The sequence below is a fragment of the Ostrea edulis genome, chromosome 3 (genome assembly GCF_947568905.1).
Source record: "Ostrea edulis chromosome 3, xbOstEdul1.1, whole genome shotgun sequence".
Lineage (NCBI taxonomy): Eukaryota > Metazoa > Mollusca > Bivalvia > Ostreida > Ostreidae > Ostrea > Ostrea edulis.
The window spans coordinates 1,477,473-1,496,245 of NC_079166.1; the positions used below are offsets into that span (position 1 = coordinate 1,477,473).

At 35.2% G+C, this 18,773-nt stretch overlaps 1 protein-coding gene across 1 annotated transcript; it reads right to left on the reverse strand.

The window, feature by feature from the left end:
• Positions 1–5,237: 5,237 nt before the first annotated feature.
• LOC125673408 (L-rhamnose-binding lectin CSL3-like) lies at positions 5,238–9,427 on the reverse strand. Its single transcript, XM_048909990.2, has 2 exons — positions 9,315–9,427; positions 5,238–5,626 (listed from the first exon to the last, which is right to left on the reverse strand). The coding sequence occupies exons 1-2, from the start codon at positions 9,382–9,384 to the stop codon at positions 5,316–5,318; spliced, it is 381 nt and encodes a 126-aa protein (XP_048765947.1). The 5' UTR covers positions 9,385–9,427; the 3' UTR covers positions 5,238–5,315.
• Positions 9,428–18,773: the final 9,346 nt, after the last annotated feature.

The following is an 18,773-nucleotide window of genomic DNA, read 5'->3' on the forward strand; positions in this document are numbered from 1 at the left end:
CGAGTTAGATTTTTTTTCACTTTTCAAAAATGAGCCTATCCGGCTTTCGTAAGAACAAACCCAGAGCTAAAAAAAATCTGCAACTTTTTTTCCATGCCAGAGTATCAATAAAAACGTGTACTGTATTCCGCGATTACGTAAATAAAGATGATTGCAAAATATTTTTTACCCGAGAACTAAACATTTTGTCGGCATATACCGTATATACTCGCCTATAAGTCGGATTTTTGGGAGTTAAAAATTGGTCCAAAACTCTACATCTGACTTATAGGTAAGTCCTACAAAGATTAGCATTTCTCTGGACAGCGTATAATATTTTTCAAACAACTTCGTACTCCAACGATTAATGTGATTAACATTGATGTGGACATATTATATTATTCATGTATTCTAGGATTATATACATAAAGTACAAGTATTTACATATTTTAATGATTTTATATTATTGAAATTGATTTGTTGAGAAAATGAATAAATATCAGCACATTTCACAAAAATATTATTTGAAACAGAGTTGAAAACGTTAGAGCATTGATTTGAAATTGTCAACCGATTCTTGAAAACAAGTTATACCGACTTATAAGCGGGTCAATGGCAAATCCCTCCAAAATGGCCTACAAAATATACAACCGACTTACAGGCGAACCGACCTAGAGGCGATTATATACGGTAGGTCTATGTAGTACCCCTCACGTATTGACCTGTGTATGCTGCCTGTGTCATGTGAGTTATTTATTGCAAATCACTGGTTCATCTATGATACATGTTACATGTATCATAACAACTAGAAAAATACAGTGACGGGCGACGAATTATTTAGCACTTAATTCTGCAAACGTATGGCGGAATTTATTACCGATCGATTTACTCATTGGAGAAAATAGCTCTAAATGAGATGTGCATGCATTTTCGCAAAAACAATTAAAATGTGAATTTACCTGCTTATTTGAATCATACTTCTATGTTTTGAAATGTTTCGATTTGAAATGAGATTGGTCGATACGTGTCATAAAGCGGAAGATATGTATAATAGGCAAAATGTCTGCATGAAATTAGAAATTACTTTATCATTCTGTAGCTGCTCTCATCTAATAATGATTGCATGCTTTGAATCTAACATTGTATATCAGGGGTGGATCCAGAAATTGCAGTTGTGGGCAACTTGATGAGGCAGGCGGTCTGGGTCCCGAAAGTCACTGGATTTTACAGATTTTATACAAATATGTCTCCTCTGTAGTAATGTTTATTATTTTCTGTCATTTTTGATTGAGGGAAATCAATAAAATGACGCAATTTTTAAGGGTTTTGGGGGGATGTAAGTACTCCCAATAAAAGTAATTCAATATTATTTAGGCAAATAAATAAATCAAAACATTCTGTCATTTATTGCTCTGAGAGTGGAAGGACTTATTGATTCTTTTACCGTTTACATTTTTCTAAAAAAGAGATCACGATTTACCTTAAATTTTAGGGGGAAGGGATTCAATCCACCACTGTATATATAATTTGTCCAAACTAATTTTGATTTGCAGATCGGGAGGGGGGTTGAAGAGTGTTCTAGACTGCTGCACTTCCAATTTAATACAAGGATATCTGTTACACAAAGTCCATATTCCAATAGACCCGATCCCACCCTCCTAAGATTGCGCAAAAAACCCAAAAATGTCATTGTTATTCATGTGTAAATTTTTGAAATAATGAAATTTGTATTAATATGTTTAATGTGCGAAAAATATACCATCTTGTTACATTCCTTCCTCTTCGAAACATTTTTAGTTTCTCCAGAATATAAGACGAAACTTTAGAATAGTTAAAATCAAATACTTTACACATGCATCTAAATCAATATTTGCAGTCTGGAGGAGTACATATGTAGATCTGTGTTATGTATTTCTTTACCTGAATATCTAGTTAACTCATTAGATTGTGTCCAGCATCCGTTGGATCATGCCAATTTTATTACTATTTTTCACATTTTTTTTTTTTTACATTTTTAATATAATGAATTACACTGATTCAATTACAACTAATGGCACAGGATTGTCTTAAATCATTACATAGACCTAGCTGTAGCAATATCGGATGACAGATTCTTGAATTATTTTTTTCATAGCAAAAATAAGGCTGAAATGAAATCTGAACATTTAGTTTGATCTGGGATATTTTTACGTATATATTGTTTCTTTTTTTGGGGGGGTTTTTTTCGGGGTTTTTTTTTGTTTGTTCTTTTTTTTTCCTTTCAACAGTCTCGATTGAAGTCAGCATTTCGCAAATTCTATGGTCGTTTTAACGATCTAGTTCACCAATACAACCTATCATTGGGTCAAATGCTGTCTGACGTGTTTCATACCGATTGTCAAGTCGTTCTTGGCATACTGATTTTGACTCCGGATGACTCCGTTTACCTGATCAGGATATAGGGCTTACTCCTCCTAGGCACCGTATACCATATCTGGTGTGTTCAGCGGTCTGTGTTTGCCCAACTCTCTATTTTATATTGCTTATAGGAGTTAAGAGATTGATCACTGTTATCTTCACCTTTTTAGGAGTTATGAGATTGTTCACTGTTCGTTATCGTCAACTTTCATTGATTACTTTCACTCTTTACCTGTTGTTATTCGTATTTTCTAGGATAAATCAATCGAACACTGTTGTCTTGTGGTACTTCACTTGTCACTGAGTTGTTTTTAATTATATACAATGAAACTTCTCTGAAACGGCCAAAAACTTCTCCAACCTGGCCCTTCAGAAAACCGGTCCTCCACGAACATTGTCCGATTTTTAAAGTCGCGGCAGAAATCTTAACTCCCCTGCAAAGACATTTCCACAAAACCGACCACCCCCGAAAACCAGACATCAAACAAACATGCGAAATTTCCCCTCATAATGCCGGTTCCTTTTTAAGAACAGAAGGTTTTGGTCAGAGGGGTGATCATGATCGGCTGACTGGCCAGGTGAGAAAATATCCATACACAAAAACACGAGTGGTCTCTATAATTTCTATGGTTTACTTGCAATGTAGAGAGTGCAAATGACCCTTCCAATTTCTTTGCAAAATGCAACAAACATTGTTCACAATGTCAACCGCCAAGCTGTTGTACTTTATTATCGTATGAATATAAGCGAAAGTGAATTACGAACAAACCCATTACTGTTAATGATAATTACAAACAGATTAATTAATTTTCTTGGTTTCTATATTTGTATTTAGCTCCATAATTTCCACAGATATGTAGAAGTTTCTGAATAAATTCTGCTTCATATGAATATAAAGACAGGTCAGCTAACAAAGGAGCACAATTCGTGCCCATGGGAATTAAAACAAACCTGATCACCAAAGAACACGAAGATAGAGACAATGAGGAACTGTAGCATATTTTTTTTTATTTCAACTTCAGAACACCTGTGCGTGGAATCATAGTGGTGTTTTAACAAATCTATTTGTTGGATGACTGATCACTAGATAGGAATACTCCCGTTTTCCAGTTTTGTTGAGGAATTAACTGTCTATGATGTCAAAAAGTCTAGTCTTTAATTCAAGGAATGGTCATGTTTCAAGTTCACTAAAAGTTAATATAGAATTTTTTTTATAATCCACATTTTATTAACACCACTTCTGTAATATGTAGTCGCACAGTAAGTGTGAAGTTTCTCCTTCACAGCTGTTAATATTTTCTTAAGGAGAAAAAATAGGGACTTGGTGGAGCATTTACGAGATTCAGCTATGTATCTTTGTAAGGGTTTTTATGTAGTTTAGGAACCCAGTATAGGTACCGTAACTCCCTGCGAGCTCTATGATCGTTAAAACGATCTAGTTTCCCAAAACAACCTATCAATGGTCAAATGCTGTCTGACGTGTTTCATACCGATTGTTAGACCGTTCGTGGCACACTGATTTTTACTACAGATAACTCCGTTTATCTGATCAAGATATAGGGCTCACGGCGAGTGTGACCGGTCGACAGTATATGCTTAATGAGATTGATCACCGTTCGTTATCTTCACCTTTCATTTAGACATTTTACAACGACTAATGAAATTGCTTTTTGGGGCTGATTTTTTATTCATTGTCATATTTCAATGTCCTTGATATAATTTTTTCGCCTATCATTTGTGGTATACCTTAAGGTGGGTCAATCCTCATGTGACTTATCAATATTAATGGTTAAAAGTGCAAAATCTGTATTAATTTCCATTCAATATAGTTAATTTTAATCAATACCCAAAGAAAATGTGTATGTTGCCACATTTTTAAAGATGTCAGACATAAAAAAAAAAAAAAAAAGGAAGTGTATGGTAACATCAGAAAATCACACATTTTCACAGAATAATTAAAATAGATAAAAACTTGTTGAAATGACAAATTTTAAATGTCAACAGTTTTTAAAAAAAAATGTTAATTCATAAATATGTAGAAATTAATTGTGGATATTACGGAAACCATGTATAATAGACATACAGTAGAAGAAATACCAGCATAGGAGTTATTGCCCTTGACAACTTTTTTTCATGACAAAGAATTGATTATCTATGGAAAATATAAACTTTTTCAAAATCAATAGATTACCAATTTTTTTATTTTATGCAGTGAATAAGATTCCTCTGAAATATATATTTCTATCATGCGGAAATTTTGATTTGATAAAGATTTTTGTAAAAACCTATGACATCACACGAGGATCGATTAACCTTAAGTATGTCATAACATGCGTTTTACAACACGTATTTGTGATTTACTATCGAATAAGTTTTAAAGGTATAAAACATATAAGAAGCTCATATGCAATTGATATGTTTAAGAATTGTCATACCTGATATGTGGATGTCGATATGAATATCAAGTGTTAAGTAAAAGACAATGTGTGGTAAGTATAATATAGGCTTATGAGATACATGTTGAAAAGTGCATTTTAGCAGATATTAGCGAACATTCGAATAACATATGCTTACACAGTATGCATGCTAAACATAGGAACAACATACATAAAATGTATGCTTAGCGTATGATGTACGTACGAGTATGTAAAAGGCCCGCACTTCAATGCTCGTATACCATCGTTTCTAGATGTACATTTAGCATACAGTGGAGATAAGCGTATGGTACGCCTATGTACAAGGTATGTTCCATCTATGCTTTTTTCCATGCTTTTTTTCCATCATGCGTAAACCTTTCGTTGCGCAGTCTGTTTTTCTAGTTCTCATTTTGCTGAACAAAAAAAAAAACCAGTAACAAAGTACTGATGAACTGTGTATTTTATTAATAGCATTAATACCCTACAGTCTTGGGGTGTTTTATCAATATACTCATTGTTTGTTTAAGTTAGTTCGATACAGGTATGTACCACACTCAGATACTTGTAAGTCCCAACACATGGGTCTCCAAATACACTGTTCTCCGCTTTCAAGGAGCACTCACGTTTCTCATCGCATAATGATGTTACTTTTGCCTTTGAAGTCGATGATTGACAGTTGATATCATTCACCAAATGGTCAGCAGCTGGGCAGATGGTGTTATTTCCAATCCTCCCGTAGTTAACAGATATGATTTTGATGAATTCATCCTCATCATAACAGCGTATATAGAGATGCTCATTTTCACAGACATTCACTTCGGAAGGACCACTACCTACGTGACAATATCATAATCATAACATAATATATATGGGCAAATCGATGTATATCTAACTATTCTAATATATCTGTATCTTGGCTGTATCGGGTATCATTCTTTACTGGATCTTTTGCATTTTTTAAATTTGACTTCAAATTATATTTCATACATTTAAGATCTATCGGCAAAATTAAGATCAGTATTTAAATAAACTCGAAATAAAAACACATCTCTTTCGTACTTGGATAATGTATTGAACATTAATGTGAACAGCAAACTAACAACTCAACTGTATGACAAACGGAATAATGTCAGCTTATCTATGGTCAACTTCAACTATCTATGTAGCAATATTCCATTATCACCTACATAACGTGTTTACTTAGCTCAACTGATTCGTTACGGAATAGCTGTTCTGCTTAAAAGTTTTTAGATTGAAGCAGACTACAAAAATGAATCGGTATTGTAGAAGTTTCAGCAGTTTCCTTTCAAATATTTCGCAAATTATATGGTTGGTATAACGATATAATTCATCAATACCACATGCCAATGGGTCAAATGCTGCCCGACGTGTTTTAAAACAACTGTTAGACCGCTCCATGCATACTAATGTTGATCAAGATATAGGACTCATGGCGGATGGGGCCGATCGACAGGAATACTTACACTCCCTAGGCACCTGATCTCACTACTGTATGTCCATAACTCCGTGTTTATCCTATTCTTATTTTGTAATCTTTATAGGAGTCGTGTGATTCATCACTGTTCAAAATCTTCATCTTTTCATGACTTATGGGTAAGAATAAACCTATGATAAAATACCGAAGCATTTTTAACAATGTGTCGTAATGAAAGGTGACGATAACAAACAGTGATCAATCTCATAACTCAATCTCATAACTGCAAAAAAATGTAAAATGTGTGATATACTGATCACTAGAAATTCATTTAGTAGTAATCTCACTGGACGTAGTTTCTGTACCAAAACTTTTGATAATTTGACTTGTAAATCTTCTAACGTTGTCTACGCTATTGCGTGTAACCTGTGTGGCTTAATTTATGTGGGTTATAAGGGTTCACTTGATAAAAGAATATCGGGGCAGAGATTTCAAATGAATAATGGTGGTAACCAACTTCTTTACAAGCATTTTAATGCACCAGACCACTCCATCCTGTCCATGAGGGTAAGGATTTGCGGGGGGAAATTACCACCACAGAAACAATTCAACATTAAGTACCCCCTTTCGTAGACAACGAGAATATCACTGGGTCAGGAATCTGCATTTCCATATGGATGCAATGATAAGGTATATGATCTGGAAAATTTGACTGGTCCACAAGGAAATAACGTTAATGTGATGGGACTCTTTCCCAATATTCAAAGACGGAAACGCAGTCAGGGACATCGATCATATAAAAGACCAAGTATAAATGATGTCACGTTTGATTCACTTTTACCTTACGTCAACAGACAATTAGGTCCACACCATATTCGAACAAAACTTTACTCTGTTTCATTGAGAGTTTTACATACGTTATTTGAAGAACCTACAGCTAGTCTATACTTGAATACCTAAATATAGACTGAACTCTATGATTATGGATGTTGCTTACCACATGCTCTTTAAACAAGCATGGGTCATGGATGATATTCCTTCCGAATCATGCCGCCAGTTCTTTAATCTCAAATGTACAAACAAAGGAATATATATCGTCAATATAAGCAACATTCTTCGTCATAAAAGTGTTCAGTCGTGTATTCCAATTTATTTCAAGTTCAAGTCTACACCCTGTATTTCCTACCGCTATACGTCTACTATTGCATCCAAACTGTTTAATTATAAACAAACTTTGCAGTGCCTAGATATAGACCATCTGATACGTAATCCACCAACGTGTTTTTGTTCTTCATCTTCTTCCAACTATAGTCCAACTGTGCATGTCATTACTGGTGATGTTGATATAGTTGAAGATGAGGACCTCAATTTACTTATTCTAAAAGGTCCTACATACAGAGAACCTTGGTCTTTTAATTGGCGACAGAAATTCATCTCTATTACGAATTCTGTGGAAGATTATGCCAGACGATGGGCTAGGTGTGAAAGGGAAGAACTTGATACATTGTCAGAATGAGTTAAAAGCATAGGGTGAGTATTGGAGTCCCCCATTAGGCATATTAACACAACATATCATTCTGTGTTTAGTAAACCAGAAGTGATAAAAGAATTAGACAAGTTACATGAGAAGTGTGTTTTGATTCCGGCTGACAAGGCTTGTGTCGGCATCATCTTCGTTTGTGGGGTTATTTGTTGCAGCTGTGTTTTGAACGAACTTGGCGTTGGTTCCGGTTTTGGTGATCGTTCTTGTGCTCCAACTTCCCTTTCGAAAGATGGAATTCTTCAAGATCGTGCTTTGGTTTTGCCCCCCCCCCCCCCCCCCCCCCGCTCTACATCACAATCCACCTAGACCAACGGTGCCATCAGCCCAGAACTGAAAAAGTAATGGTCCTTTCCATTGACCCACTCCTCAACTGCCGTCACGACTTCTTCGTCAGACCGGAACTGACGTCCACGGATATCCCTTTTCAAGTTTGGGAATAGGAAGAAGTCGCTAGGAGTTAGGTCATACGAATAGGCAGGATGTAGTATTAATTCATACACGTTTCGCTTTACAGCATCCATTGCAACTTTGCAAGTGTGGACTCTCGCATTGTCCTTTCGCAGCGTAACGCCTTTAGATAGTTTACCTCGGCGTTTTTCACGGATTGTGGTTCTCAGCTGGTCTAGCAAGTTTGCATTGTACACTCCAGTTATAGTATTTCTCTTGGGGAAAAATCGAACATAATAACACCTTTTGCGTCCCAAAATACTGTGGTCATCACCTTGCCAGCAGATGGTTGCATTTTGTATTTCGTTAGCCTTGGGGACCCAGGCCCTACCCACTGACGACTTTGAACTTTACTCTTTGGTTCATAATAATGAACCCAAGTCTCATCTACAGTCACCTGACGTAGAAGAAAATCATATTTTGATCTAAAACGCTTCAACAAGGCGCTGCATACTGATGCCCTGGTTGTCATTTGCTCATCGCTAAGGGATTTAGGGACCCAATGGGCTGTTAGCTTGCGCATACCTAAACGATCATGTAACATCGTTGAAACGCTACCATGTGAAATGCCTAATGCCTGCGCTATTTCTTCCACCTAAATTTGCTTATCAGAGTATACCAGATCCCAAACTTTCTGACATATTTCTTCGTCAGTGGCATCCAGTGGGCGTCCATACCTGGCTTCATCTTCTAAAGACGTTCTACCGCGTTTGAATTCCCCTACCCAGAATTTAACCTGTACATAAGATGGTGGAGAAGACCCATAAACATCGGCTAACTCGCCGTGTATGTCCTTGCCTGTTTTATCTTTTCAATACAATCACCGATGTATAGCACGGTACTCAACTTTAGATGAAAAGCATGCCTTTGCATCACTAGCCATGTTTGACATTCAATATCTTTATTGAAGAATGACTCGATACGCGTGCTATTTTGTACCCAGGTATAAACCATGTATTGAAACAAGACAGGAAAATCAATCGGAAATGGGATAGGCTGGTTACTTATTGACTTGCCCTCGTATGGAAAACTTACAGTAATTGTTCTGAATAAGATTTTACAAATTTACTCCTCACCACCTTACAAAAACACTCACCTGAAATGTGTATTGCAACACATACATGTAGGGATAGAAACAGTGCCAGTAAAATCTTGTCTGCCTTCATTTTCCTGACGTGACCATACTATATTGTGTTTTTGTTCAGCAAGGCATGTATTTATGTTGATAAACATGTCACGTGTTCCTTAATTTTGAAATCCAAACAGATACAAAATGATTAAATCGGTGAGATTAACAATAGATACCGCTAAGGAAGTCATCGCAAGATGTGACATATCTCATGATGCCATTATGCTAACAAAATTGACAAACGGTGATAACGAAATGAAAATGTGACATGTGTTTAAAATCATTATATTAAAATCACATTTTTACCTTTATATCGACTTATTTATGATGCCCTATAGCTTTCACGTGTTTATTCCAACGTTACTGACGTGATAAATTAATTTTGTGATCCAGATCATCACGGTTGTTCGCAATAGTATGAAGAACAGTATTCATCTCCTGAACAAACAAAAACACGGTCGTAGTGATTCTTACACATACTTAAAACAGTGCTACTATTTTGGTATTTGTAAACATTACAAGTAGTTCAGGGATACTTTGAATCTTGTCACAAATGATTTTACAAGGATCTGTGGTGATTTTATCAATGTATTTGCAAACGTATGGTTACTCCTTTTAGATTATAGCTTATATGAGTTATGAGATTGATCACTGTTCGTTATCTTCACAATCCATTGAAGGAGTACGAGGATGACAACGATATAAAGGTTAACATCAACAGATCTTTAGCGAACTTACACCATGCTTCAATTTAATAAACTTCAATTGTTAATTTGCCTGATACAGATAATTATATAGACCTCCATGCTGGTGAATCCTAAGTATTTCAGTATACAATAACAGTGCATAAAACCTGGAACTTTGATTAACCTGGAACTTTCATTTCTAGGTGTCGGAGTTGGACTAAAAAATATTTGTTGCCTAAATCTTTTGAACGAAGGGAATATTCATATGTATAGATTTATTAGGACAGTTGACAGATGTACTCCATTCGGACGTGTACATTGTGTATCGTTATATCCCATTTTAAAAAATGTGATGAAACTACATCAATCCTAAAATCTATTTGTGTGTTTCGTGGGGATGATATGTATTATAGAAATTCTTATCAAAATATACGTCGTATGTGACAGTTACATGCACTAAACATTTGTAGTACATTTGTGGCAAGTTTGATACGCCTAGTTCCGTGACAATCCCGTAAGTACATTGTTCGTATGCCTTTTTTCTCCGACACATAGTTTGGGGAAAACATACCGCAAACACTTGTTGAACACTTCTGGTACACAGTTTGCCTCAGGTTTTGGCACAGTCTATTGAAAATTAAGAATTCTACATCAACTGAAAATATCAAAACATAATACCATTTCAAATCAGAATACTTTCAAGAACAATGACATAACAAGTAATCTTCAATATCTTTGAAAATGCAAAGAAATGTATATAATTATCTTTAGAAATAACAATATGTAAATGTGAAACTGGAACTCGAAAGACGACACTTCAGTAAGGCTTTCTGGTCTAAATTATATATTGCATTATGCAATATTCAATTTCCGCAGTGTGGGACATCATTGCCGTGATTGTGCATTACATTTAGATGATATTTTATTGAAAATAAATATTAAACGCAAACTGAAAACTTGGTATAACTTTATGACAAACTCTATTGTCGGCTTTCCGCATATGTGTGGCGGTGTTTCATTGTCATCTGCGTATGGTGTTTGTGCCTTTGTATCAGTCAAGCCCAAAGCCAACATCAAAAGGGAGGCGAATTTTATTTGTATGTGGTAACTTTCACAAGGGCCTAAAATACCATTTTATTTACTATAATTAAAATAGTTCGGTTATACAATCTGTTTCGTTTCGTTTCGGTAAGATTCGTACCGTTTCGATGGGTTTCGTTTCGTAGGGTTTCGTTTCGTTTCGGTAGATTTCGTTTCGTTTCAGTACATTTCGTTTCGTTTCGTTTAGATTTTGTTTCGCACTTTACAGGTACCCGACAATAACACATGAAAGGTTAAAATCAATTGGATATGTAAACATTCCAATTCTTTCATTAGTAAAGAAAATTTTCTAAACTACTAAAGCTGTAAATAAGAACATGTAAATTGTAAACATAGTAACAAAATTGGTAACATAATAATTTCATTTTTGTTACATACATTTGGGCTAGAAGTTTCCTATGCAATGAAAAATATTTACATGTTACAGTCCAACATAAATAAAACAAGTCCACAAGCCAGACAACGATCTTCTCAAGTGAAACAATATGACACGAAGTGCTGCAAACTCAGGCATTTTATAATATTACGCATATACCAGTTTCTGGACAATTAAAAATTGTAAAAGCATTACTGTTGAATAGTAATAACATCGATACAAAACAGTGAACTATGATTGTGTAAAGAATATAACACTGTTGCAATGTGAGATTTTGAGTTAATAATACAGACTGATGCCTGATCAGGGTTAAATAAATTGCAATGCTGAGTTTTCATCGCTATTTTCAGTATCACAGAAAAGGTTATAATGAGATGGACATGTAAACACTCCAAACTTGTATAAAACAAGATATGTTTGTGGAACACAAAATGCCCCCGATAATGACCAATTCAGAAGTTGGCCAAGGTCACAAAAACAAATATCTTGGTACTAGTAGAAAGATCTTGTCACAATAAATCCTCAAGTACAATATGAAAGCTCTAATATTTACTATTTAGATGTTATGACCAATGTCAATCCTTTTAAAATGTTGGTCAAATGTCAAGGTCAAAACGTTTAGTACAAACATAAAGGTCTTGTCACAAGAAATACTCATGTGAAATATCAAAGCTCTATCACTTACTGTTCAAAAGTTACTAGCAAGGTTCAAGTTTTCAAAAAGTAGGTCAAACTCAATGGTCAAGGTCACAGGGTCAAAAATGTTGGTACCCACAAAAAGGTCTTGTCACAAGAAATACTCTAACGAAATATCAAAGCTCTAGCTTTTACTGTTGAAAAGTTACTGGCAAGATTAAGGTTTTCAAAAAGTAGGTCAAACTCCAAGGTCAAGTTCACAGGGTCAAAAATGTTGGTACCCACGGCCAATTTTTTGTCATAAGGAATACTCATGTGAAATATCAGAGCTCCATCGCTTACTATTGAAAAGTTATTAGCAAGGTTAAAGTTTCAGACAGAATTACAGAATGACAGACAGGACAAAAACAATATGCCCCCTGATCTTCGATCTCGGGGGCATAGAAATAGTTTTTAAACTACTAGAACTGTAAATATGTACATGTAAATTGTAAACATTTTAACAAATTATTTACATAATTTCAAATTTTTTGACACACATTAGGACTAGAAGTTTCCTATGCAATAAAAGATATATACATGTGATAGTCAATCATAAATATACAAGTTCACAAGCCAGACATCTTTTTTTTAAATAATATAATATAAAGAGTTGTAAATTATATAATTTCAAAATATTATGCATCAAAGATGCGTATGGCCGAGTTGCAGTTCGGAAAACTATGCAAGCTTGCATTCACAACGTAAAAACATGCACGTACTTTATATAGTTTATAAGTATGAAGCTTTAAATGACCGCAATAGGTATTTAGTGTGATAGTGACCTTGACCTTTGGCCTTTGGATTTCAAAAGCAACATGTATCTTGAATGTCATCAGGATTTAAAGTCTGAGAAACATGCACCAGCAAGTACATGTATAAAAGTTAGAGGCAAGCTCAAATCTACAGTATATAGTGAAAAAGAGACTTTGACCTTTTGACCTCAAAATGAATAAGAAAAACGTCCAAAGAACTTGCCTGTACAGTTGTCGGGGGTAATATTGTTGGTTTGCATTAAAACTATTTTTGCGTACATAGAATAAATAACACGACAAACTCCGAATACATTCACATATTCTTGGTTTCTTCCGTAAACAAGGCCGGATCTAAAAAAAGTAAGAATATTTGCTCATGAAAACAACAATCGTTTCTGTTTGAAAGATAATTCAAATTCATCTAATAAATCAATGAAAACTAAAAAGATTGGGCTTTTTTTCAAAATATTAATCTTATATTTTTTAAATCTGTGTACAGAATGATCAACGTAATTGATGCACTCTTTTCTTCCAAGTAGATTCAATTCATGTGTTCTCGGCATGGCTTCCATTCTGCGGCCTCGACTGACAGTAAACTAATAGACGGGGTCACCCCGTCTAAAACCGTCACCTTTATTATCCTTACGTTGTCTTCGATCCATTTTTTCACGCCTATAGTAAGATCAATAGCCACAACATTTTTCAGTACTTCTCAGTATCGACATTATTTCCTCATCACTTATCACTAAATATCAGAACCCACAGCACAAACTACAGTAAATGTCAGCATTCCTCGGCACCAACAGCACCACCTATAACAATAATAGGGATTATGAAGACTTAGACATACCAGGTACTCGAGTACAGTACTTGCTGGCATTTATCAACAAAGACATTACGCTCTCATTAGCCGTTCTACCCAGTGGAGTATGTTTTTAGTTCCCGATCAATTTCAATAGTTTACGTGGAAGGCGAAGATAACGAACAATGATCAATCTCATAACTCCCATAAGCAATGGGAAAATAGAAAGTTGTGCAAACACGGACCCCTCAATATACCAGAGGAAGGATTAAGTGCCTATGAGCAGTAAGCATCCCCTGTCGACCAGTCACACACACTGACATGAGCCCTATATATTGACTACGTTATCCGTAGTCAAAATCAGTGTGCCAAGAACTGCCTAGTAATCGGTATGAAACATGTCAAACAGCATTTGATCTAATCATAGGTTGTATTAGCAAACTTCATGTAGATCGTTATAACGACAATTTGCGAAATGATGACTCTTAACGAGACTGTTGAAACCCCTGTACCATCGACTTCTTTGTCAGATACCTGCCTCTTTTTAAAAACTGACCGTACTCAGAACAAGCTCTTGTGTATCGAATCAGTTGAGAGATATAAAAACCATGTACAGGTGATAATGGAATATTGCTACATAAATATGGGAAGATGACAATAGAAAAGCTGAAATCATCCTCTTTATCATTAAGTTGAGTTGTTACTTTGCCGTTAATGTCTATTTCTAATCATATATCTAAGTATGAAGCAGAAGTGGACGACTCTGTGGTGTCTTCTATTTTAAGTTCATAGGAATATATCGAGTGAAATGCATGAAAATTATTGTTAATAGCTAATACGTCGTCGCTAGATTTAAATGTTGAATTGAAGGGCACAAGAGATGCTTCTTTTCACGTAGAAGTTTTAGAATAAATTCTGCTTCATCAGAATATAAAAACACTTTCATTATCTTTCAGAATATGCTCCGTTTGATAATAATCGCATGCCTTATCAATAACATAATGGTGTCCCTGAACAAGAGATCGGCCGCAGACATATCTGTTCTTCAAGGTACTTCCAGTGGGAGACGTCCAAGAATAATGCGAGATACCTCGGCGCTTCATCAAGATAATAGCGATAGCAGTAGGAAGAATTGGTCGTGAAATCTGAATATTTGGTGAAATCGTTGCGGTCAAGAACCATGAAGTGGGTCAAGGCAAGGAACTGATAGCATTCAGCAATGTTTTATCCACAATAAATCTATGGATATCCTGTGTTATCGTGTCTTATTTCTCGATAATAGCTCAAACACTACTTTTATAACAAACCCTATCTGTTCTAAATTAGACATGTTTGCCCAACTCTCTATTTTATATTTCCTTAAAGGAGATATGAGCTTAATTCCTGCTATCTTCACCTCACATTTAAGGAAGGTGTGAATACATGTACTTGATTTGTATATGTAAAAATAGTAGAAGTACATGTATAGAGTAATTTCTTGAATTTTATTTTATCATTCGTCAAGATCAATTAAAAAGTTGTTTTATTTTACACAGCTACTGCATCAATATAAATGGAACTCATAAACATTCATATAGTGTGACTAGTCATGAAGGTGAAGATAACGAACAGTGATCAATCTCACAACTCGTACAAACAATACAAAGTAGATAGTTGGGCAAACATGGACCACTGGACACACCAGAGGTGGGATCAGGTGCCTAGGATGAGGATCCACACATATATTTTAAAACACCATGTACTCTGACGTTGATGTTATACATATGCTAGACTTCCTCCTTAACATACCCATGTGTTTGCCCAACTCTCTATTTCGTGTTTGCCCAACTCTCTAATTTGTATCATTGAGTTATGAGATTGACCACTGTTCGATATATCCACCTTTCATCTATAATTCAGGTTTAGGGTTAATCTAATCCTAACCCTGGGTCAATCATTCTAAAGGGAGCTGATAAAGGAGGTGCAATTATTACCATGAACAAAGATCATTACCAGAAAATGGTATTAGATCAACTTCAAGACACTCATTTCTATCAAACGAAACTTAATCAATATGAAGATTGTCGTTCAAAGCTGAAAGTCGATTTTGTCAAGCATATTCAAAGACACTTTTACAGAAAATGAGCTAGACTTTTTAACTAAATCTGAAGTAGCAACAAGTAATTTTTGTGGCCTACTAAAATCCAGAAATTAAAATAAATCCAATAAAATCCTCTCAAAAATTGTAAGAGTGCATACATAAAAATCCCAAGACCAATATATTTTAAACTACTTCCAATTGCTACCGGTCCTTCTCCAAGTACACACAACATTTTCTAGACGGATTACGTAAATTGGTAACAAGCTTTTCAAGATGTGTCATGGATTCATATTCCCAAAACAGTAAACCCCAAACTAACTTTAGGAAGTTTTCATGTAATAAGCCTGTATACAAGTATTCCATATTGAAGCCTGTTACCATTTTGTTACCATAACTCTTCCCTTTTTCTGGATGGAGAAATGTCCGAATGTAATAAATAAACGTTTTCCAAGAGTTCAGTTTAGAAGGATTAAAACCTGGACTTTAGAACAACCATTTTTATTTTGACTAGGAATACTTTCTCCAGATAAAGGGAACAGTTATAATAAGAAAAGTAGCCTCCACATACGCGACCCTTGTGATGGGATTTTTAAAGGAGAAAATGTACAGACAACTACCAGATATTCTTGATGACAATACTGTCCAATATATTCCAAGACACTGAAAAAAAAATATCTCGACGATTGTTTTATTTATTTTATTTTTTTTGGAAAAGAAATAAAGAGTTTGGCAAACAGGAACCAATACGTGTTTCAAAAAATTAATTAGCATTCCTACGTCAAAATTGAGGAAAATACAATACAAACCTTAAAAAATTTAAGCAGAAAATTTCATTGGGCATTACCCAAAATCCAAGAAACTATAACATCTTAAAGACTACAAAACGTTTTTCCCAATTTTAGAACAATCTAAAAATCTGCAAAACCTCAAATAGCAGAATGTAAACACCAATCCTTAAAAGCAATCCTTACAACAGCCGAATCTTTATTTCACAGAAATAGACAACACGTAGTCCTGAATGTGGGGATCCGCGATGTGGAACTTGTGAGTATATTGAAGAAGGGGAAACCATCATATCAAAAACTGGAAGGAAAATAACACCGAACGCCAACATGAATTGCAAAAGTGAAAACCTGATATATTGATCAATGTTCCCTACAAGAGTTCTATATTGTACAAACGGGAAGACTCATCGCACGAGTACACAAACAGCAGATTCATGATTCCAGTGTCCTCAATACTCCGTGCTGTCACACGAGTACACAAACAACAGATTCGAGATTCCAGTGTCCGCAATACCCCGTCCTGTCGCACGAGTACACAAACAGCAGATTCGAGATTCCAGTGTCCTCAATACTCCGTCCTGTCGCACGAGTACACAAACAGCAGATTTGAGATCCCAGTGTCCGTAATATCCCGTCCTGTCGCACGAGTACACAAACAGCAGATTCGAGATCCCAGTGTCCGTAATATCCCGTCCTGTCGCACGAGTACACAAACAGCAGCTTCGAGATCCCAGTGTCCGCAATACCCCGTCCTGTCAACATTTTGCTGAATGTGACAAAGGACAATTTAAAATCCTCCTTTTTCAAAATATGGAAATAAGATGAAACATTGTGTTTATCAAAGGAGGATTTGTTTCATAAACTTGTTTAATCCTAAAGAAGTAGATACAGTTTTGGTCTAATTCTGCCCGGCTTTTATGGACGAAAATTATGTTGCGTTGCAGATATTTTCCTGTCAAATTTCTAAATGAGTAACTCATAGTAATTCTCAAAAGCATATAGAAATCAACTCATCCATGCGCATGCGTAATATATAATCAAATAACGTAAGGGCTTTGAGGTTATTTTTGGTGTTTTCATGGGTTTTTTTGTAAAGATAAACCAGTGAAATTGAACACTTCTTCCCTCGTCGCCTGGGACAATTTTTATGTGGATAGAAAATTTACTAATTAACTTAAAATTCGTCTTAGTTTCATCCCGGGCGACGATGGAAGAGGGGTTAAAATATCAGCTGAAAAATGCTAACAAAATCGCCATCGTGACATAATTTGCGTTAATCAAATGCACACTTCATGGCAGTTGAAGAGGAAACGAGAATCATTGGGTAGTAAACATACTTTCAAATAGTATATGCTCATATGGTTATTCATTTAAACAGTTGGACATTCATTAAAATCATAATGATAATAAAAATCCGGATGAATGTAAGCCAATCTCACAGACCGGATGCTATTTTTTGTTGTTATGGCTATAGTGTAAACAGAACAGTGTACAAATAGCACCAACCAACGATTCATGAGAATTCATGTTACATACCAGGTAAACTACATTTAAATAGGTTATATAACGATGGGGGATTCTTTTGATAAACAATATATTCCTTGAAGATCCAAGCATTATCTTTTTTACCATTCATATTCATTCGATTAAACGTAAAACGACATATGGTATACCACCATGCGAAAATGGTTTCAACTAGGTCAATATCCACCTAGGCTATTTTTATTATATTATTTTCATATTTAAGTACAGCAGTGATTTTTTTAGTCCGAATGTAAAATTTGATAATTTTGAAAGACAACAATTTATTTGGCAGAACGTATACGAAGGTAATTCAGGAACACACTTTTACGCACGGTATCTATAAATAAATGCAACGCATACAGTATGCCATGAAACTTCGTGAGGTACAGTGTGGTTCAACATTCATCTGCTGTTTGTGCCTTTTTTCATTTTATTTTGGTTTTGGTTCGGTTCAGTTTTCTACTATATCTGCAATGGATACAAAATATTTCATTGTTTGGGGAACACTAATATTGATTTTCATTTTTAAAAACACAATACATGTTTTTCATGTTTTGTTTGGGTTACATCCCATCGAGAAACTGTTCACTCAAATTGAGACGTCACCAGCTTTATGTGAAGTACCACATATTAAAATCCATG